Source organism: Ursus americanus, chromosome X (assembly GCF_024610735.1).
Source record: "Ursus americanus isolate L20-20 chromosome X, mUrsAme1.1.p, whole genome shotgun sequence".
In the NCBI taxonomy this organism is placed as follows: Eukaryota; Metazoa; Chordata; class Mammalia; order Carnivora; family Ursidae; genus Ursus; species Ursus americanus.
Window position 1 is genome coordinate 14,868,060 of NC_142164.1, and position 23,682 is coordinate 14,891,741.

The 23,682-nt window shown below is 46.2% G+C and overlaps 1 protein-coding gene across 1 annotated transcript in view; it reads right to left on the minus strand.

The window, feature by feature from the left end:
* The window catches only part of ADGRG4 (adhesion G protein-coupled receptor G4), a 122,825-nt gene that overhangs the window by 25,026 nt on the left and 74,117 nt on the right, over positions 1 to 23,682 (minus strand). Inside the window, 4 exon segments of the mRNA XM_087859705.1 lie at positions 13,647 to 13,708; positions 16,132 to 16,299; positions 17,225 to 17,326; positions 22,503 to 22,783. Of these exon segments, the coding sequence (XP_087715831.1) occupies positions 13,647 to 13,708; positions 16,132 to 16,299; positions 17,225 to 17,326; positions 22,503 to 22,783 (613 nt within the window).

A 23,682-nucleotide genomic window follows, 5' to 3' on the forward strand; every position in this document is an offset into this window, starting at 1 on the left:
TAAAAGTTGGAAATATGGAACTGGAGTTCAGTAGAGAGCTTTGGGCTGCAGATACAGACGTGAACCTTATAAGCCTGTTCCTAATAACGAAAGCCCTGGAAGTGAAGTCTCTCTCCCAGGGAGAATACACAAAGCAAGAGAACAAGACTAAGGAGAGGGCCCTGAGAGAAGCCGAGAGCCAGGACCGCGTAGTTAGCTGGCAAGGAAGCTGAGGGAGCACCATGTGTCAGCAGGGAGGGGTCGTCCCTGGTTTGGAATGCTCAAGAGATCGGAGAGGATGGAGGCTAGGAGGGAGTCATCAGATCGGCTGATCAGTGGGTCCCCGGTGATGTTTGCCAGAGCAGTTTCGGTGGTGCAGGGGACGGTGGAGCCGGGTTTCAGGGGAAGGAAGAGGGGGGCCTGTGAGGGATTGGGTGTGGCAGAAAGAAGAGGGGGCGGTAGCATGAGGAGGAGCCCGGGCCTGGGGAAGGAAGCTTAATGTGCCAGAAGTGTGGGCATCGTGAGCAGAGAGGGACAGACTTGCGTCACGGGCCGGTAGGTCACCGAGGGAGTGATGGGAGGAAGAACTCCTTCTCTTTGAAACAGGAAGGAATTAACAAATAAACACACACAACAGAATGCGGTGTTTTGGAACACGTCCGCATCGTCAATAGATGTATTAGTGCCTAGAAAATTAACAGAGGAAAGATGCAATCACACTTGGCTGTGTAAAAGAATAACTAATTTGAATCGCTCATGCCAACGGCTCACCGGTTATGCCTAATTAACAAATGGCACCCTAACTGTTCTGTGTAACCGAGGCTCGGGTCAGGTTCACTTTGTTTGAAGTTATGTGTTCTTTCACAGCTAAACTCTCTTCAGGACTGCTCAGTCTTCACAACGCTTACGTAATATTGTGTGTTCAGGATCTTTAAAAAAGGGGGGGGTTTAGACGGAGCATCGGCTTGGACAGAAAAAAAAAGTCTCGTGTCAGTTTCCTTCTATGGCACTTAACTGGGCAACGAGGGGATGAGAGAGGAAAAAAATTATCGTAGGTACAGGAAAAAAGGACGCAACTTTACAGCCTTGTGATACTCAAGAGACGGGCTCGCTAATGGAGACGCTCGTCCCATTTTGAGAGAAGATTGTGTTTTCGAAAGAAGCTTTTTTCTGAGGCCACTGGTAGTTACATGTAATTACTACATCCTAGGGAACATAAATGTGATGAAAACTCAGCAGATGTGTTCTTTGGAGGTCATCTTGTGAGATGTGGTTTGCTGAGATTTTTGTTTGTATGCCTCACACAATGACTCATCTAAGACATTGGTCCAGGACATTGAAGTCGGTATTATGTAAAAAGGTGTCAGAATATGCTTTCAATTCCAGTGTAAACAACGTAAAGATAATGGCTGCCATTTATTGAGAACCTACTACATGACAGGCATGTTACATGGACCGTTGCAGCGCGCAAAATCGTTCCGTTGAGTCTCTTAAGTTTTTCAATAACACTGAGAGGCGAGCAAGACGATTAATCCTTTTTGACAGGGGAGCAAGCTAGGGCTACCACCCATTTCTTTGTTCCCATTCACAGCACATTTCAATAAAGAGTTGTCTCTATTCCGTGTCTCCAGTTTTTTTCTTAGAGCCACTCCAGTTAGGTTCCTGCCTCCACTACTCCATAAAACGTGCTCTAGTTAGGTCGCCGAGAGCCTTCGTATTCCCAGCCCGTGGTCAGTTCTCAGTCATAGTCTTTCTTGATCCATCAGCAGCGTTGAAGATGGTGGATCGCTCCCTCCTCCTAGTCGCACTCCCTTCCCTTGGCTTTCAGGACACCACGCTGTCTTGGTGTTCCTCCAACTTCTCAGACACTCTTTAGTCTCCTTTGCTGTTCGGGCCCTTCCTCTGATTCTCCATGCTGTGGGGCCTCAGGACTCAGACCTCGGGGCCCTTCTCTTATTTCCATTCACTCCTCTGGTGGTCTCATCTAGTCTCCAAGTCATCTCTACACCAGTGACTCCCAAATGCATACCTCTAGCCCAGACTTCCGCCTTAAACTTTTGTATCCAACTTCCCACTCAACATCATCACCGCTAGGATTTCCAGTAGACATCTCAATGTGTCCCAAACACTGCTCCTGATCTTTCCCTGTGATGGAAAAATAAGAACAAAGGAAAACCTGCTCCAACTGTACCCTTCATCAGATGTAGGCAGTAGCACCGTTCTTCTCATCATTCAGGCCAAAAACCTTGGGGTCATTCTTGATATCTTTTTTTTTCTCAATCACTATGTCCAATTGGTCATGAATTGTGACAGATCCACCTGCAAAATATATCCAGAATTCAACCATTTCTCACTGCTATCCCCGCTGCTACCTCCCTGTTCCTCGATCTTGCCGAGAATACCTCTGCCTACCATGGGTAGCCATGTGGTTAATTCCCTTTTCTCTTTGTTCAGACATCACCTTCTCAAGAAGACCTACCCTGACCACCCCACTTAATACTGCTACCTGTACCCTCTCCCCGGCAACCCGATGCCCACGTATCCTTCTCAGCTTCTTCATTAGCCCATGACACCACTTCTTACCCCATCACATAATTTACTTATTTATTATGTTAATTGTTTGTTGTCTCTTTCCCCCTATTAGAATGTCAGCTCTGCGAGGGCAGGGGTTTTCATCTGTTCGGCTTGCTACCCTACCCCCAAGCACCTAGAACGGTACCTTGCATATAGCAGACCCATTTATGTTTGTTGGCTCCAGGTAAAAAGCTGAAGTATCTTGCCAAAGGTTGGTTACCCGGTGATAGGTCTCGCATCGAGACTCTGGAGTCTCTGATACTAAAGCCGGTGCCCTTAACGACTCCATTCTGCTATATTCCATTGCAGCTTTGAGCAGTGGTTCTCAGCAGGTGTGCCCTGCACCCTCCTTGAGTGCCAAGAAAGCATCGTAGTTTTGCGACAACCGAGCATACGACGTGTTACGATGATGGCTGTCCTAAAGAACCTTGAGTTGAGTAGGTCATGCAATATAGAAGCAACTAGAATTCAGTTTGTGTAAGGGGAAGGAGGCATAGGGCAACATCAAACAACACGGTACAGATGTTGTAGAAAAGTATCAGCCAAGTCTCCAGAAAGCTTTCATGTTCACTTGTCTCCTGGGTATATAAGTGACGGTGGTCGGGGCAGGGAACTGCTCTACTCAAACCACAACCCAAGGTTGACATGTGTTGAGAAGCACATCGGTTAATGTTATGCCTCCTCGGTCCCCATGAGGCATTGTTATAATGCAGAGGGGACTGCGTTGTTAGTATCACTGAATTGCTTAGTACGCTTTTGGAACTCCTTGAAGCATGCTGCCACAAAGTCTAGTATTCAGTAGTATGCCATAAATTAAAACAACAACAACAACAACAGTTGAGAACTCTTGCAATCTGAAGGTTCACTGGTTTTGTATCGGCAGCTCAGGGCTGAAAGAGTAAAGGAAGCAGAAACCACAGGATGGAGTCAACTTCATTTAAGAAGCAAACGGCAACAACGAAACATGGGAGAATTTTCCGGAGTGGGTACACGTGATCGGGAGAAGGGAATCCTGGGCCCGGGAGGCCTGGGTCTAGTCTAAGCTTTGCAACTGAGGGCATGACTTTGGCCTGGTCATTTCTTTTTTCAGGGACTCAGTCTCATCCATAAAATGAGTGGTGAAGGAAGGGGCAGCCCCAGATGGCCTGCTCGCTCTCCTCCAGCTCGTCCTCCTGGGTGAGCCCATCCCTCTGGGCTGGAGATAAAGGTGTATCTGGAAACAAAGTCTTCAAGAGGCTAGGAAGTGTTTCCATTTGTTTCTTCATCTCTGCATTTAGGTGTCTGGTTTAATTTATTTATTATTGCCCGTCACCCCCACACCTCATTCACGTGCTCCCCTCTCCCTCATTGGCAACCTTTCTCTTCTGTTTAATCACTCTATTTTTGTTTCTATGTGTTCTTACAAAGTATGTATTCTCATTGTCAGTAAATGTCTTTTTAAATTTCTGTAAATGATAGGGCTATATATATTATTCTGTCTCCTGCTATTTTTTTTCTTACCCAGCACGATGTTTTAAAAGCTTATGTGTGTTGCTGCTCTATGTACATCGAATCCCCTGGTTCTAATTGCTGAAAACGACTCCAGTGCGTGCCTCCAACCACATTTTGTCTCTCTACTCTCTTGGTGGTGGATGCCAGATTGCTTCCAACTTCCTGTCACCCTGAATAATGCTGCAATGAGAAGCCTTCCAATTTAGAACAGAACTGCAGGTGTGGGCGTGAGCAGGGAAGGGGTCACTTCAGAGCCAGGACTAGAATGGCAGAGTGCTACTGGTAGGGTCTCCTTTGCTCCAACACGCTGGAGAGCCTCCGGTGACGGAACGACATCCAAATGCATCAGCTAGGGCAATAAGCTGAATTGGGGCTCTTGCGATGCGGGAGTGCTATGGGAATAGGTGTTCTTCACGGAATCGACTAGGGGTTTGAATCCATTGATCCAGCTGGTCAGAGATTTTGCCGTCGTGTAGACCCCTCTACCTCTACCCTTCCTCCCAGGAGATGGCCTCTCATAATCCCCCCAAATGACACAGACCATGGTCTTTCACAGCAAGTGAAGCTTTAAGGAGGCCTCCCATTCTTCTGTTTCCCTCCTCGGCGCTTCCTCCTGCTCTTCCATCTTGTCACTTCTCCCCACACTCTCAGCAGGTTCTATCACCTCCTACTTTGTGGAGAAAATAGTAGCTATCAGATGAGAGCGCCCTTGAATTCCTTTTACCAACTCTATCCATTTGCTTACGTCGACACCCACCCTCTCCTTCCTTCCTGTGGATCCCATCCCCTCCCTCCTTGCTCTAGTGGCTAAATTACATCTTGTCCCCCTCAACATTTGGGTCTCTACACTTCTACTAGCTACTTCCCATCACCATGTCAAGTCTTTCTGATTTTAAGACTACATTTTAAAAATCTCTCTCAGGGCCCCTGGCTGGCTCAGTCAGGAGAGCTTCCAACTCTTGATCTCGGGGTTGTGAGTTCAAGCCCCACGTTGGGTGTAGAGATGACTTAAAAATAAAATCTTAAAAAATTATGTAAAAAAATTTCTCTCTCAACCTCAGTCCCTTCCAGTGACCATCATCTCCACCATTGACTCCTGCAACTTAGCAACTGCATTTATCGAAAGAGCTGCATTTGCCCCCATTCGCACGCAACCTCCTGGATCTCGCCAAAGCTCTCTTGTCATTAAATCCAGAACACATGTCTCTCTCCTTAGCGTATGTCCATTCGCACCAGCATTTGTCACCACCGAGTGGTTTGTCCCTCATGACCTTCTCTCTCCTTGGCTTGCGTGACACCTCATAGCTCTGATCTCCTTCCCAACTCTCTCGCCGTTCCTTCAGGGTATCCTTTGCAGGCTGATGCACTTCTGTCTGTTCCTTGATGTTCCTCATTTCTGGGCCCCTTTGTTCCCCTTATCCTTCGACATACTATCCCTTTGTAATCTCGTTCAGTCCTACAGTGGCTCGGATTGCCACCTGTATCCCCGCATCTCAATCTCCATCCCTAATTGCTCTCCTCTGCTCCAGACCCACACATCACCTCCCTTCCAGACGTCTGCATCTCAAAACCAGACGTCCAAGACTGAATTTAGCATCTTTCTCACCAATCCCTTCGATCACCTCCACTATTATTATCTTAGTGGGTGAATGGCATCATCAGCTAAAAGCTGAAAGACCCCACCAGTCACTCTCCCCAGAAGTAAGCCACTATTGACAAGGAGGGTAGCATTCACACACACAGTTCTGTAGGTACACGTACTTTACTATATTATATGTACCATTCGGCAACTCGCTTTTTAGCATAAAAATATATTGTGGATATCTTTACAGTTTTAATCATATTGATATAACTTACTCTTTTTTTTTTAAAGATTTTATTTATTTATTCGACAGAGAGAGAGGCAGCCAGCGAGAGAGGGAACACAAGCAGGGGGAGTGGGAGAGGAAGAAGCAGGCTCATAGCGGAGGAGCCTGATGTGGGGCTCGATCCCATAACGCTGGGATCACGCCCTGAGCCGAAGGCAGACACTTAACCGCTGTGCCACCCAGGCGCCCCTAACGTGCTCTTTTTATCAGCTGCATATCATCCCATATTATGTATAGGCCATGTTTCTTTACCTATTATGATATCGCTGAACTTCAGTTTATTCCCAGTTTTCACTATTCCAGGGTTTCAGTAAATAACCTTGCCCATGGACAAAAATTTATAAAGGGGATTAAGAGATACAAACTTCCAGTTATAGAATAAATAAGTCACAGAGATGAAAAGTAGAGCAGAGGAAACACAGTCAATATTATTGTAATAATGTTGCATAAGGACAGATGGGGAGCACACTTATAGTGATGAGCGCTGAATAATATAATATGTAGAATTGTTAAATCACTATGCTGTACACCTGAAACTCATATAACATTGTATGTTCATTATATTCAATTAAAAAATAAAAAGGTGAACATACAGAAAAAGAAATAAAACTGAAAAAAAAAAAAACCCCTTTGTCCGTAAATCTTTGTATTCCTGAGCTGGATAGAATGTTGGAAATGGGGGGGGGCCTGGGTGGCACAGCGGTTAAGCGTCTGCCTTCAGCTCAGGGCATGATCCCGGTGTTCTGGGATTGAGTCCCACATCGGGCTCCTCCGCTATGAGCCTGCTTCTTCCTCTCCCACTCCCCCTGCTTGTGTTCCCTCTCTCGCTGGCTGTCTCTCTCTCTGTCAAATAAATAAATAAAATCTTTTAAAAAAAAATAGAATGTTGGAAATGGGATTCCTGGGGTAAGTATATGTACGTACGCATTTGGACAGATACTGCAAACGTGCCTTCCAAAAAAGTGTGTGGCTTTTTCCTTCCGCTTTTCAACTGAGACCCAGCATACACACAGTAAATGCATGAGGTGCACTATTTCAAGTGTGCAACGGGATGAACTCTTACAGCTATAGATATCTGTGTAACCACCATCTAGACCAAGATCTACACCTTCCCGGCATGTACCCCTCCCCCAGAGATCACCCCTATTCTGATTTCTAGAATCATCAGTTGTTTTTGCCTTTATAAATAAAATCATGCACTATGTACCCTTTTGTGTCTGGCTTCTGTGACTCGACATATTGTTTATAAGTATCCATGTGGTTACACGTATCCAGAGTTCATTCTTTTGTTACTGTTACACAGTATTCCATTGTACAAGCAGCCCACAGTCTGTCTGTCCATTCACCTGTCGGTGAGTAATTTCAGTTGTTTGCACTCTCTTGGCTCTTACGAATAAAGTGGCTGCGAACCTTTGTGTGCCAGTCTTTTTGCGGACATATGTTTGCATTTTTCTAGGAGTGAAATGGCTGGGTCACAGAGTATGCTTAACTTTTTATTAGAAGCTACAAAACAGATTTCCCAAAGAGGCTATGCCCGTTTGTCCTCTCACCAGCTGCGCAAATTGGAACCCCCACTCATAGTGGATGAGAGTAGCACATGCTGGGCTGGGATTGCACGCTTCCCCTTCCGTCTTCCCAGACGATTGTAGGAGCTGTGTCTGTCTTGTTCGGTACCTCAATCAGAGGGGGTGCTCAATAAGATTCGTGGGATTAGATTCATAATTTAGGGGCTAAAGGTCACTATCACACAATTTGAAGAGTTAACATATGTTATTGTGGACCAGTTGTTACAGGGGTGGATGTTTTATTACCCCAAGGATGGTCCCGGTTCGTTATATGATAGAGCTCTGGCTTATTCACTGTTCTATCGTCCATGCATCGAACTGGGCACAGAGGAAGTGTCTGTAATGCCCAGCGTGCTGTACTTAGTTAGATTACGGGTAAAAAGAACGTCAGACCTTCCTCAAACCTTTACTTGCTCTCATTTCTGGACTCAGGTCAAAAGGAGGCAGAGACGGGTCCTCTCCTACCTCTCCTTAGCTACAGAGCTACTGGCCCCGATACTAGGAAATATTCCCCCAACCTCAGGTCCACAACGTGATTTCTAGTTTTTTCTACAGGTACAAGGCTATGTATTGCAGTCTTTATTTGAAAGAGCGGAAGTGTGGAAACCATCATTAGGGGATCTGCTTAAAAATGATGGTATAGCCATACCATGGAGTACAATACAGCCGTTAGAAAAAAGCAGCTCTTTTGTGTCCTGATGAATTGTTCAATGTGACGCAACAAAAACAAGACAAAAAAGTCAAGGTGCAGAAGCGTATGTCTATTTCACTACCATCTGTGGTCAATAAAGCGTGGGGAGAGGACTTAGGAAGAGTATTTCCTGCATAGAAGACAGCTAGGGTCTGAGCCAGCCTGCTGTCAGTCTTCACAACCTCATTCTTTGGTCCATGAAAGACCCAGGTGATGCGGACTGGGGAATCCGACCCACCACAAAGTATCCCCCTCCATCTCTACCCAAAAGGGCCAGCGTCTGAAGATTGGATGGAGCCTGTTGCACTGGTCTTCAATCTTCCCCTGTAACTGCCTCGAACGTTTTCCATTCTTCTGGAAATTTGTGGGCTGGGGATTTTTTTTTTTTAAATCTTTCTTGCATGAGCTAGGCCTTCATCAAAATTCACTGCAAGTCAGATTCATTTCCACTTCTAGCCCCATTGCTGCCCACAGCCAAGCATGATGGATGAGCTGGCTAACATTTTGAAGGGAAAAACTATCATCTATCTATCATCTATCATCTCTCTCTCTCTCTCTCTCTCTCTCTATCTATCTATCCATCCACCTTTCCATCTATCCGTTCATCCATCCATCTAGCCATCTACCCAGCATGTCCCAATACGAGTGCCTTTACCCTGTTAATATAACATATCCTTCAGTCTTGCCTCCTCCCACGTCTACGTGCTATGGGATGTAAGCAAAAATCCTCAATCTTATTTCTATGATGAATACTAGGTTAACATAAGAAAATCTTGGAAACTTGGGAATTTGCCAGTTCCAACTTTTTGTTTAATTTACATAATCATTTGCATAAGACTGCATATGTTAAGGAAACATCTGTAGTTTTCTTATATATTTAGATGAGATGAATTTTTTTCAATATTTGAAGTTACCACTTACTCATGTTTTCTGGTTCTTTTTTTTTTTATACTCACACTAAGTCCTCCACTCAGGCAGGGCCCTGAGTGCCATATGCCTCCCCCTTTTCTATGAACCTCACTTTGTTTCTACCCTGCATTTATTTATTTGACAGGGGGTGGGGAGAGGGAGAGAGAGAAGCAGACTCCCTGCTGAGCAGAGAGCCCGATGCGGGGTTCGATCCCAAGACCCTGGGATCAGGACCTGAGCCAAAGGCAGACGCTTCACAGACTGAGCCACCCAGGCGCCCCAAGAATGTAATGAGTTGTGAAGTCTTCTGGAGAGATATGGCAACACCATAGACAGCCAAGCTCGTTTTCATATATCGATTTTCCTCAGACTGAGGTCAACCTGTGTACCCAAGATCCCTTAAAAATCACCATTTATAACAGCACTCTTCTCCATCATTCTGGGATGCTTATTTCGAACTCTTCGGCTTTTTCAACATGTCCTGATATACCCTAGCCTCTAAAAAACAAGTGAATACATGAATGAGGCATGGGGGGGGGACTCCTCTTCCAAGCATTGTTGCACCCTCATTGAAGGATTATGTTACTGAAGGAGCAATTCATTCAACCAAAATACATTCTGTCCCATACTGTGCATAGTGAGCAAATGTGGGATTTCCCCCAACTACTTGTCCACTCTTAACAGCACCCTCATTTCTTTGTGTGGAATGACTTCTCCCCCGCCGTGGGTGTTCTTGGTGGGATGGTAAATCCAAGCTCTTGTCCTACCACTGTGAAAACCAGAAGGCTCCCTGAAGGTCTCTTCTGCCATATCCCTCATCTGACTGCTTAGTACAGCACAAAATTTAAGCTCAGCTGATCAGAAGCAGTCTCGTGAGACTCTGAATCTTAAGCTGACAACACAAGGATAGAAGAAATTACTCTTTATTTTCCCCAGGATTGATGCCCTTACAAGACGTTTCCTGGCTTGGAAGCTACCCCCCGTGGTTCCTGATCTGTAGACTTCTTTTTTTCAAGCCTTATTCTTCAATCTTCCCATAAATTATTTGAGGTCCCCAAGCCCATTTCACCAATTCCCTTTCCCTTGGGTAACCAGAACTGACAATATTGTCGATTTAAAGACATTTTGTTTCAGTCCCTAGGTACCAAAGAGTCTCAACTGAAACACCGTCAGGCACTGACCGCACAGCAATCAAGACAGACAAGAGTTCTGCCCTTGTGAGGCTCACATATGAGTGGGTAACATAGGTTTACTTAGCACCAAGGTAAGAAACCCTGGATAAGGAAGTCGGTCATTGCTTTTGTATACTCTGTATTGTAGACCATTCGCTCATCCATGCATATGATGAATGTGTATGGAGGGCCTATGAGGTGCCAGACATCATAAGAATGAATTTAACCCATCTCATTTGTTTTGTCTAATCAACAGAAGTATAACTAGGTCCTTTCTCCATTGCTTCAGACTCATGATGTCCCCTAAATGCTTGATGGTTAGTCAGGACCAGAAAGACATCAATTAACAATAGGCCTGAGTTGTCAAAGACATGAGCCTTACCTCCTCTTACATTCCTTACCCCTCATCTTACCAACCTTCCCCTGCTTCTGGGTTCAGGGGAGGCGGACCATCACAGATAGTCACCATCACCTTTGGGACTTCTGACAAAACAAATAAAGATTCAGGTAGTAGGCAGGAGATTCCTCAAACTTGGTCCAGATAAAGTGTAGCACTGCTCAGTGTTTTCAAGCTTGCCTGCAGGGTGTCTAAGACATGGCAGCGCCCATGCTCTGAAGCTCCAAAGGGGCTTTGTAAATTTTTTGACTTGTACTTCACACAGAACATTTGCCTGTAGTATTGAGAGATGAAACCCTGCTATACGGAAGCTGCCCCCTTCCAAACCTTCAGCTTGACTAAAAACCGCCTCATGTACTGCTTGGGAAGCATTACTCTTCCACCATATCCTCGCTGCCTCGATCACTGACTATTCTTGTGTGTGTATCTGGTCCCCTCAAGTGGATGGTAAGCTGTCGGAGGTAGTGACCTACAGATGATACATCTGAATCTTTCTGTCCGTGTCACGACTCAACGAATACTTGGGGGTGGATTGTTGACTGAAAGCAGCACAAAGGTTCTAGGGTCTCTTTTACATAATCATGTGGGCCTGCCTTCACACAAGTGTCAGCCATTTTGGGAGCCCAGAAAGAGCAAACCAAAGGATGTCTGAAAGACGTTTAATCAGTGTTTTCCCTAAAATTTCAAATTGTTGTCTAATTTGTGGAAAACCATGTTTTACTAATTAGTAGGAGAAGTCATGACAGGAGTCATGAACTTTTCTATAAAATGTTTCTGTTCCTGACAGCATGTCAGGTCATTAGAGACAGCTGTACATTCATCACTCCAGCAGGAGCAGAACAGTCATGGGCATTTTCACAGCCAAAATGATCCCCCAAGTCAAAGCATTTGCAGAATGTATATATTTGTAGATTTGCTAATGATACCCAAATCCTGTCCCTAAATTTGTTTTTTGAAGGAAGGTGACAATATTGTTAGTTCTAAGACATTTTCCGACATTCAAGACACAACTTGCTCATTCTGTGTCAGTCCTCTCACACATGCACGCACGCACACTCACACACTTGCCTTACCCTACAGAAAAAGTACACGTACAGGGGCGCCTGGGTGGCTCAGTGGTTAAGCGTCTGCCTTCGGCTCAGGGCGTGATCTCAGGGTCTTGGGATCGAGTTCCCCCATCGGGCTCCAGGCTCTGCTGGGAGCCTGCTTCTTCCTCTCCCACTCCCCCTGCTTGTGTTCCCTCTCTCGCTGGCTGTCTCTCTCTCTGTCAAATAAATAAATAACCCCCCGCCAAAAAGTACACATACAGAACTATGGAGAAAGATGATTGTGGGACTACCTCAAGAGCAATATTTCATAGGCAAAGGGATTGACTCCGAGGCAGGTATCCAGGGGTTTAAGGGCCTGCCTACATTTTTTTATATTACCTCAGATGGTAGAGGGGGCGAAGGGGAATCCAGGAGCTTCATCCCAGTGACTGGCACCAGTGGTCTGGCCCATTTAGTAGTCAGCATTAACTCTTGCTTATGGGATCCAAGGTGGTAACTTTAATGGGGCAAATGTGGTCGGTGGGTCATGGGGAGGCGAGAGGCAAGCGGGCATGGGTTATAAAGAGAAAGGGGTTAAGATGTACTGGGTTTCACTGCACTAGAAAATGTGTAGACTTTGTGTAAGTCTCACCTGAACTCTATAACGAATGGACTATTACTGTTATTTCCCTGGGTCTCAACTCTAAGAAGTGACAAAGCTGGGATTTGAAGCCAGCTCTGCTGTCTCCATAGCCCACTATACCAGACGCATTCCCAAGGATGATGGGGGACTTGATTTATGGTATTGAAACCCAGGAGTTTATCTTTCTTTCTCATTGCAAAGGTCCAATTCCCCATTTATCGCCTAAAGAGCAATATAATTTCTCAGGTACAACATTCAAAAGCCATCAAGAGGTATAGGGCGAAAAGTCCATCTCCCTTCTTCCCAGACACCCTGTTCCCCTTCCTCAAGGCAACCACTGATACCAGTTGCTTGTGTATCCTTCCAGAGTGTTCATCTCTTTACTCCTTGCCACCCAAGGCCAAATGTGAGCAACCTGTATGGCTGGGAAGGCTCAGAAGCAATATTTGGGGGAGGATTAAGAAGCCCACACATCGCGCTTAGCCACAGAGCAAAAAGCAGGCAGAATTATCCTCAGCACTCACGCCATTGCCTCTGGGTGACTCCTTTTTACCTCTATCCTGGCCCTGTCCCGCTCACCCTGGCTTGTCCTTTCTTCCCTAGAGAGAGCCTCAAACAGCTCCTGCTCTGTTACATTCCTCAGCACCCTGCTCTCGCTGTCTCCTCGGGGGCTGTCTTGGCTGAGAAATCCATCCCCGCTGAGGAGTTCACTGGTGCCTCTGGATTGATGAGCCGTCCTCTTCACAAAACATGTTTACATGTCAACAAGGGGATTCAATCAAAGAGTGACTTGAATAATGAGGATTTCAGATGCTTTGTCATGACAGGCCAACAGGGTATTTTTTCCCAAGAGGTATGACCTTGTGACTCTCCCTACTTCCCCTGTGGGTGTCAAGCCAACTGGGTATCTGAAAACTTCGGCCATCTGACATGACTTCATTCCCAGCGCAGTTAAGGACCCTGATCTTGATTCTTTTCTTTCAGGATGGGACACTTACGAGTTTTTGAAACAAAATCTCCAGTGCTGTAGACATGTGTCCACTAACATACTATAATTAACTATAGGCTCAAATCTTACCTAGAAGAAGAAAGAAACAGCTATAACAATGAATAGGAGACTTATTCTGACTTTAATATCCACTAAATGCTATTTCATTCGGCTCCTTCCAAAATAATATTTAGAATACAAAGTCACAGCAGATGGCTTCACAAACTCAACATTTTCCCTAATCTGGGGCTGGGGGGAGGTGGGTGTCTCTGCTGGGAATTATTCCAGAAATCTTTGTGAGTGGAATTCATTTTGACTTCCACAGGTAATATTCTTCCCACATAATTAGGCTCAACTTCACAACTCAAGGGAGAGAAACAGTAGGGATCTTCATCAAAGTCACCTGCGTTAAAGAAAAAAAGAACATTTTCAGCCGTGGCACTGGGGACTTCGCGGAGAGTAGAAGCAGCAGACATTTTTTTACCGAACGAAGGAGTGAATAGAGGAATTAGAAAGGAAGTAACGATTGTGTGTGGGGCTTTCCTTGGATAGTTCATACTGATCCAGGGTAAATTCATGCAGCCCGACGGCACCGTTCGGACAATTACACTGCTTATGTTCTTCCTGCCCTGTGAGTAATAGGCTGTGTTACTCATGGTAACCTTAACCTAGGGGAGGATATTCACGGACGAACCTTGGAGGTCTTCAGGAAGGGACAACACAAATGGGTAACACACACATATCCATAGTGCCTGTGACTCTGATATTCTTGCTCGGAAGTCTTCGCTGTTTCTCAAGCCTGAGAGTGCCCAGTGGTACGGAAGGTACGACTTCACTCTGTGCTAATGGAGATTAGGCTGCTGGCTCGGACTGTCCGATGGCAACATCCAGATTGGAGATTTGGCACCTGTGGCCCAAGAGGCTAGACTACCTGTCTCACCAGCTGAGTCACGGTCACAACTCAGGCCCCTTGGCTGTCCTGATCTATTGCTTGGTACAACAACATTAAAATCCTGGGCATGCTATTAAAAACAATCCTAAAATCCTAGGCACAGGGGCGGGGGACTACCTTCCCCCTGAAGAAAGACACATATATTCGAGCTATATATTTGCTAATGAAACAATATCCCCCAGGGACAGCAGGAGAGCCAATATTAATGAACCCTTTTGCAAAAATGCTATCTCCCTATCAGCCTCAACTATTATTTACTAAGCAGCTTCCACAACTCCTGCCCTCTAGTATATGCTGTGGCTCCCCTGTGCCTCCATATAAGCATGAGAACATCTCTGCAAGTTAGCTGGCCAGAGTAATGGACACCTGTGGGTGTAGAGTGTTTCCATATGTGCCAACTTTCCAATTCAGAGAAGGAGACTGAGACTGTACACTAGTCAACCAGCCCAAACTGGGAAACAGTGTTGCCCCACACAGTCCAGAAGCTGGCAGGCACTTTGGAGATTACCCATCTACCCTAGCCTCCTCATGCTCGAGGTGGAGAGAATGTAGCTCCGAGTAGGGAGAGATGTGCCCAAGGTCACAGAGTTAGTGACAGAGCTAGGAATTGAACCAAAGCCTTCTGACTACAAGTTCGGTGCCTTTATTTTTTTTTAAAGGTTTTATTTATTATTATTTTTTATTTTTTAAGTCATCTCTACACCCAACATGAGGCTGGAACTCATGAACCCGAGACCAAGAGTCAGTCACATGCTTTACCAACAGAGCCAGCCAGGTGCCCCTTGGTGCCTTTATTTGTTTTTTTTTTTACCCACCGTGCTGATTCCAGATTGGCCGCAGACCTTGGAAATAGAACTGCTGTGTGGAGTCAACATAATGAAAACTACAAGTGGCAGTTCCACCACCTGCACCGAGAAGGTGTGAGAATGACTACAGCCAGGCCGCCAAAGGTGTTCTGTATGTGTGAACTTGAATCGACTTTGGTCCTTAAGAAAGGCAACCAAAAGTCACTGCACCGTTGTCCAGCTGCGAGTACACAACACGGGGGCATCACAACATCAGCTTGAGTTCCTAAGTTCTTGTTCCCTTTGCCTTTCTCTTCACTTCAGGCCATTAGATCAATCCTTTCCCGGGATGCCTGGGTGGCTCAGTCGGTTAGGCGTCTGCCTTCGGCTCAGGTCATGACCCCGGGGTCCTGGGATCGAGCCCCACGTGGGGCTCCCTGCTCAGTGGGGAGCCTGCTTCTCTCTCCCTCTGCCCCTCACCCTACTCGTGCTCTCTCTCTCTCACTCTCTGTCTCTCTCTCTCTTAAGTAAATAAATAAAATCCTAAAAAGATCAATCCTTTCCTTACATATTCCTTTCCAATTCCTGTAGGTACAGAGAAAGTTGAGCAACTAAGGGTGTCGTGCAGCTCAGTGGGTGTTCTTGGTGGCATGGGATGTGTGCTAGCCTGCGAGCCAGGACACCCGAGTTCCGGCCCCAGTTCTGCTGCTGAGAGTGAGTGAGTGTCCATAAGACATTTTCCTTTCCCTCCTTAAGGTTCCTCATCTGGAAAATGAGGGGATCACTCGAGACATTGTCTAGGGTTCCTTCCGGCTTTCACAGTCTCTGACCATTGCTTTGAATTACACGTGAATTTGTTTTGACCTCTAGTCTCTTCCCTGCTGCCTTAGTCGAATAACCCACCAGGTTTGCACGTACTAAGTTCACTAGGTGCTTCTATGCGCACTTTCTCAGCCAGGAATGAGCCCTCATATACGTGCACACATGCTTTTAGTCGTGAGGGGGAAGCATCTCCCAAGGCCACGCATGTGGCCTCCGTTGAGTCAATATTTCTGGAATGTAAGGGTAGACAGCCTAGGTTTCTCTCACCATTTGGGAAGCTGATTTCTGAAAGAGTGCATTGTCCAGAGCCTAAAGATTTGAGGGTAGAACTCGTGGCAGTTGACTTGAGGGACGGTGTCAACAATTTCTCCTGGAAGGTTTTCTTCAGTCTCTCTTGTTTATACCCAACATGTAGCCCACACCTGCTGTCCCCATCTGAAATGACACCAGAAAAGTTAAAACCATAAAACGCATCAAATTCTACACTTAACACGGGCGAATTGCATGATGTGTAAATCGTACCTCAATAATCCTGTTAAAAATATAAAGCCCAATGCACAGAGCATCTGTTCCAGGTACTCAAGGAGTCAGCCTCTCTAGGAAGTTGTGAGAAGTGAATCGATACTGTCACGTGTATAGTATATCGTGTAAAGGCAGAGCTAATTCACGTACCAAGGATGCCTGCTTTCCTTAGAGCCTGACACAGGGACCAGTGGGTTACTGACAGGCCCAGCCTAAGGGAAGGAGATCTCTGTGCTACTTACAAAATCATCAAGTTCAAGCACTTGCCTTCCCTAAAAGAAACAGACTGGGCTTTGCATTGAAGCTGAGAGAAGCTGTCTGAATTGGATGGAAGAGACTTTGATACATAGAAAATCAATTTGCCTGGACTGGAGATATTCTCAGAGGCAACCTCGGGGTCTACCACATCTCCCACTGTAGAGGGTGGACCATCGCTCCATCCAGCTAGGCTTCTCCCCACCTCCACTATCTCTCCTTGCTTCCCACATCCACTCAACCTGCTGTTGGCTACAGGCCCACTCAATCCCAGGGCCTGAAACACAGGAGGGCACTCAATCAACATTCTTCTTAATTGAGTTGAGATTGAGGTGACAGTGAGGACAAGCAATCTAAGAATCCGGGCCAAAAGAGAAGCTTCACTAAGTTAAAATGTGGCCCAAGTCACATCCTTCATTTGTCTTCATTCATCCCAGCATGAAAGTACAAATCGTTTGCACGACATGGAAACAGCCTCCATTTTGATGCCGATGCTCTGTGAACTCAAGTCATGGGGCAAGTTAATCAGATCAGTTGTGCGAAACCTGTAAAATTCAAAACCTTACCCAAACTGCCATCTTACCGGAAGAGTTATCCAGTCGTAACCACCCACAACAGAGGTGTATCCGCCACTGCTCCCGCACACTCTCCTTCATCAAGCAGTAAAACACGAAAATGAGGAATCCTAAGTCGAAAGAAGAAGGGCAATCTGTGTCAGCTTCTTTCGCCAGTGGTCACCAACGCCCAGACCCAGATCTACTCTTACCACCACAGACATTCCTCCTAAGGAATCCCAGGGCCATTATGGCTTTCTTTTCTTTTCTTTTTATTCATTTTTAAATTTATTTTATTTATTAATTTGACAGAGAGAGAGACAGCCAGCGAGAGAGGGAACACAAGCAGGGGGAGTGGGAGAGGAAGAAGCAGGCTCCCAGGGGAGGAGCCCGATGTGGCGCTCGATCCCGCAACGCCGGGATCACGCCCTGAGCCGAAGGCAGACACTTAACCGCTGTGCCACCCAGGCGCCCCCCATTATGGCTTTCTGAGCTCATCTTTCTAGCTTCCCTCTCAAAGGCAGTGATGGTAAGAAGGTCTGTATCAAGACTTCATATCAACCACAGTTTACCACCGGGGATGCTGTCTATCCTAGAGCTTGAGAGAGCATTCCTGCAATGGTAGTCAGCCTGCAGGATGGCTCTCAATGATCCCTACATCCTGGCATTTGTATCCTTGCATCATCTCTTCCCATACTGTATCAATAGAATATGGCAGAAGTGATGTCATGTCACTTCCAAGAATAGCTTATAACAGACATTGTGGCTTCTCTCTAGCTCTCATTACTTCCTCGAAAGGAATCCAAGTGTTATAGCTTGAGGACACCCTGTAGCCCCGTGGAGAGGCCCACATGGTGAGGAAGTGAGGCTTCCAGTCCCCAGCCATGTGAGTGAGGCTTCCTGGAAACAGATTCACCAGAGCCAGCCAAGTATCCACATGACTACAGCTTGGCCGACAGCTTGACTGCAACTTCCCAAGAGTCCCTGAGCCAGGGGCACCTCGGTGCCTCAGTTGGTTAAGCGCCCAACTCTTGATCTCAGGGTCGTGAGATCCATGCTGGAGCCCACTTTAAAAAAAAAAAGGAATTGGAGCACCTGGGTGGCGCAGTCGTTAAGCGTCTGCCTTCAGCTCAGGGCGTGATCCCGGCGTTCTGGGATCGAGCCCCACATCGGGCTCCTCCGCTAGGAGCCTGCTTCTTCCTCTCCCACTCCCCCTGCTTGTGTTCCCTCTCTAACTGGCTGTCTGTCTGTCAAATTAATAAATAAAATCTTTAAATAAATAAATAAATAAATAAATAAATAAATAAATAAATAAATAAAAAGGAATGAGTCCCTGAGCCAGAACCACCCCACTAAGCTGCTCCTGAATTCCCAACCCTTAGTAACTAGGTACGATAATAAGTGCTGTTGCTTTAGGCTGCTAAACTTTAGGAGTAATTTGTTACACAGCAATAAATAACTAATACATGTGCTCTTTGTCACAATTACACTGTGTGGAAACCATAAATTTGGTGCCCTCGTTTTCCACTGCCTGCCCCAATTTTGCCCCAAAAGTGGGATAGAGAGGGGCTGAGGGTATTCACCAGCAGCACCGGCCATTTCTCATCCCCACCCTCTAAACTATTTCCTCGAGGGGATGCCTGGGTGGCTAAGTCGGTTAAGCATCTGCCTTTGGCTCAGGTCATGATCCCAGAATCCTGGGATCGAGTCCTGCATCAGGCTCCCAGCTCATCTCTCTCTCTCTCAAATAAGTAAATAAATAAATCTTTTAAAATATTTCCTTGGGAGAAAAAAGTAGGACTTGAGATTTTCCTGATGACAAATGCTCTGGAGGGCCAATTGGATCTCCTAAAGTTTGGGGGTGGAATTGGCAGAAATAACTCCCATTCACAAAACCTTTCCAGGGGCCTCAAACTGAAATGCGTCTCTCCCACTTCTGAGCTCCACAGTCTTCATGTGTTGCCCATCTCTCCTCCCAGCTGTGACGTCTTTCCATCCTCATATCACTTCTCCCTTTGCCTCCAGTACTCTGTGTGGCAGCCCAACAGATACTTGTTGACTTGAACTCCAAGGCACTTGATACACAAACTCTCATAGTTTTCCGCAACCTTCATATTATCTTCTTGGGCCTCATAATCTTTCTTTCGGCCCAAGAGCAGTTTGCAACCCTTTGTTCTCTCTACAAGGTTCAGCTTGCCTCCTCACTGACCAGTCGTGCTGAAGTAAATGATTAGTAATGGGTCGGAGTGGCCTTAACTCACTGCAAGTTGAGCACGAGTCAAAAGTAAATGTCCCCAAAGCTCGCTTCAGCTAGGGCCTTAGTGGGAGTCAAGAATGTTGGTTGAGGTGGATAAGAGTCTCCTGCCACCCTGCCCCAGTTCGGCCCTTTCTCCTACCAGCACCATATTCAGTTCGGGAGGCTTCGTTTTGAAACGATGATGACAAATGGAAGTATTCGAGAACAGAGAAGACTTGGAGTGGGAGCACAGGATGGAGAGAGATGGTAGCTATAGGGCTGGCATCGAGAGGACAAATTAGGCTTGTTCTGTGTGCTGGCTAGGTTAGAAGCAGGAGCAATGGGAGGAAGCCACAGAACCACCACGTGGTGACACATCACAGCTAGGATTTGCGAAGTCATGATTATATCCTAGATGACATCTATAAAAATGACGCTGATGGCACAATGCCTATGATACAATCATATAATTGACACGTCGTACCCCTTAAATTTACACCATGTTCAATGTCAGATATACTTCTATTAGAAAACGAGAGAAATTGAACGCTCTGCTTTATGGAACGGTGAGCTCTCTGTCTCTGGAAAGTTTCAGGTAGAGGCATGTGACTTTCTGTCAGTCACCGGGAAGTTGGATTGGGAAGATCTCGGGTCCCCAGCCCCAGCCCTGAGACTCTCCGATTCCAGGTGGGAGGCAGCAATCTGGAGGCTAAACGGAATGGAATGACGGGTCTCACTCACTCCCCTGAGGGCTTTATCTCCCTGGAACCCAACACCGGTGCTGATGAATCGAGCTGCGGCCACCCGCAAGGCAGTGCGGCAGCCTGGTGCCCGCAAAGCCCCGTCCCCGAGCCTGTAGAACTCCTCCAGCTTCAGCAGGGACAAGACGCAACAGGGACAACAAGCACCTATTATTACCGCTCTGATTTCCTGCATGGAGTTGAGTTTGTTCTCAGACTTAAAGGTTATTATGTGAATTCCAATGAGCTGCCTGCCAGCTCTCCCTCTCTGCCTGTCAGCCTTCCCTTTTCTTTCCAATAACAGATTGATCTGCTTACTCACTAGAACATAGGCATGAGGGAAGATGTCAGGTTTTTGTCACCTGCATTTTTATTTGTGCATCCCTCCTTCGGAAATGGCCCATGATGCGTGGCATTTTTTTCATACCTGACCACAGGGCAACCCCCTTCAGCCAGAATTGCAAACTTGCCATCTGTCTTTTAAATGGCTAATTTGTTCACTTGTTTCATTGCATTCTTGCTCTGAGTGCGCATGCATGCGCACGGGTGTGTGTGCGTGTGTGTGTGTGTGTGTGTGCGTGTGTGTGTAATTTGAGTTTGAAACTCAGGGCTCTGCAAACCCCCTCTCTGGAAGCTGGCACATTCTATCTTGTAAGGCAGGACGAGGAGAACTAGAAACGCTTGGTGCTTGGTTGACATAAAGCGTATCTGACAGACAGAGACAGCTTGGCTCTGTCGATGCTGGATCTGTGGGACTTTGGGCTCCGTCCTCAGGAGATTCCCCAGCTGGATTCTGCTTCTAAGCCGTGGAGGCTTTCTGCTTAGAAACTACTTTCCCTTTCCACCACAGGAATGGAACACTTGCTGCTTTAAAAACACCCTCCTCCCTTCGTAAGCTCTAAACCACCTTGCTTTCTGGTCCTTTCGTCAGCTTCCCCGTTAGCCCCTCTTTCCATAGGGTCAGTGTGTTTCTCCTCTGAATTAGTGAGTGGACTTACTGCTGAGGAAGAAATAGGCCCAGGCATCTGATTCCTAATCCACTCCTGCATACCCTCTACACCCGAGCACTTCATGTCTTTTTACGTTCTAATCAGAACATGCTTGGGGGGCGCCTGGGTGGCTCAGTCGTTGGGCGTCTGCCTTCGGCTCAGGGCATGATCCCAGGGTCCTGGGATTGAGCCCCACGTCAGGCTCCTCCACTGGGAGCCTGCTTCTTCCTCTCCCACTCCCCCGGCTTGTGTTCCCTCTCTCACTGGCTGTTTCTTTCTCTGTCAAATGAATAAATAAAATCTTTAAAAAAAAAAAAAGAAGAACATGCTTGGAAGGATCTGGTGGGACAGAAATTTCAGCTGATACACTCCATTGCTCTAAAATGAGATGGTTTCTTGAATTGAAAGACATGAGAGCAAAAATTGTGCCTCATTCTAGATTGTTCCCCCATCTCCCTGCAACACCCTGCAAATGCCTGGCATAGAATAACTATATACCAATTCATATTTCCCAAGATTCTGCAGGGGTGAATAACCCACGACAAGGTGCTCTGAGGTTTTTTAAATGCTAGGTTAAAACAAATTTTTAAAGGTGTTTTTTTTCCCCCCAGCAGAATTTCTCAGAGTTTTTACCATGGTAATAAATATGGTGCCATTTTAAGAATGGGGGAATATAGTTGGCTGCATTTCCTCAACTTCTTTGACCATAGGACTCTTCTTTCTTACCAGAAAAAGGCGATGAAATGAAAGAGCTATAGAGACATGAGCTCGTCTAATTCAACCAGTGATGGTGACTTTTCCAAGGTCGGTGTGGAGCAAAAACCAAGACTAGAACCTTGGCCTCTTCGTGCCTTTACAACTCTCTAATTTCCTAGCCTGGCTCCTTCCCACAATATTTGGATCTCCGGTGTAGCCAGAGTCTAGGGGGTCAAGAGTTTTATGTGTCTACTGTCCGGCGATTATTGTGTTCGATGGGATTGCGCACTTCAGAATGTCAACACGAGTGTGAATCTGTACACTTACGAGCACGATGTGGTGATGTGCTGAATATTGTAGAAAGGATCACCAGCCGGGGTTCGACATAAACATTGTCAACTAGCCGGAGTTGAGTTAGCTCTCCGGGCTTTTCTCTATATCCCCAAGTTAGAGTGAGCTCGTTTAATGAAGTCCTAACATCTGGGTCATGTTTCCAATGGCTGCCCGTCAATTTATTGATAGCAGAAGCCTCTTGGAGTATCTTTTCCTCCTCTCAATCCCCAAAAGGTGAGATTATTTTCCAAAGCAGCAAAACTTTTGGCGGAGGTCTGGCTAGCCACAGGAAGTACAAAGAAGCAGAAGTTACCTTGCAACGTGTTGAAAATGGCAAAGAGATATAAGAACAAGATCCTCACAGGTCCCCAGGCAAAAAAGGCAAACCCCCAGGTGAGGCCCAGTAAGAACGTCAGGCTCGTTGTGCCTTTGAGGTCACGCAGGATCGTCTTCCGCCGAGTCTTCCGGCTTTGGGAGTTCATGGAGTTCAGTTGAACGAGCACAGTGCAGAACATGGAGAGGTTCATTAGAAATATGAGGCAAAAATAAGCCACAACTGAGGTGTAAAAGGTAGAATCATCTTTAATCCAACAACTGAAAGAGACGGAGAAGAGAAGGCCATTGTGAGGTAGAGAAACACAAACGTGTATTTTTCAGTGAGATTTTGAAGATCACCGGGTCAGTTTTAGTTCACCCGAAAGCGTCTGCACCTCGAGAGAGGCACTGCCTTGACAAGAGTTCACTCACACTCACTGGGGGCAGAGCGGGGCTCGAACCCCAGTCTCCTGAGCCCCAGTCTGGGGTTCTTTCCAGTGCCGGAAACCCTAGAGGCTATGCAGACACTTCTCAGTCCAATTCCCTAGGAGGCTATTCTGTTCCTCAACAGCAGAAAAATTAATGAGGTATTTTCCTCCAAAGCGGCTCTCCCCCCACCCCGCCCCGCCACTTTCCACCTGAGTTTTGTTTGCAGGATGAGTTCTGCTTTGCACGATAAATATCACAGTAAAAGGACATGAGCAACGACTGGCTTTCCTGAATGCTGTATCAAACAATGAAGAGATCATCAGCGTTAATGATGTATATTTTATTTTATTTTATTTTTTTTATTTTTATTTTTTTTTCTCTTTCAACTATCCTTGCTCCTTTAAATGATGTCTATTTTAAACCTCCCTCCGCAGCCTCGGGTTTGAACGACAAAAGGCAACCCTGGCCACTGGACTCCTCATGGCTCTACCGTTTCAATGAAAGAAGAAATACGTGATGATTCCTATGAACAGATACCTCATCTAATAACATTTCCCATTACCAGAGGCATTACCTCTGAGTTTTGAACACGGCCAAGCTTCCTAATTTAACTGTGTGTCAACTTAGCTGAGACTTCGTTTCCAGAACCAGGAAAATCCCTTGCCATCAGATTGTTCGTGTTGGCGTGGATACTTGCACGTGTGTGAGTTTGTGTGTGTTTGCGCGCACGCTGAGAGGAGTGAGGGGAA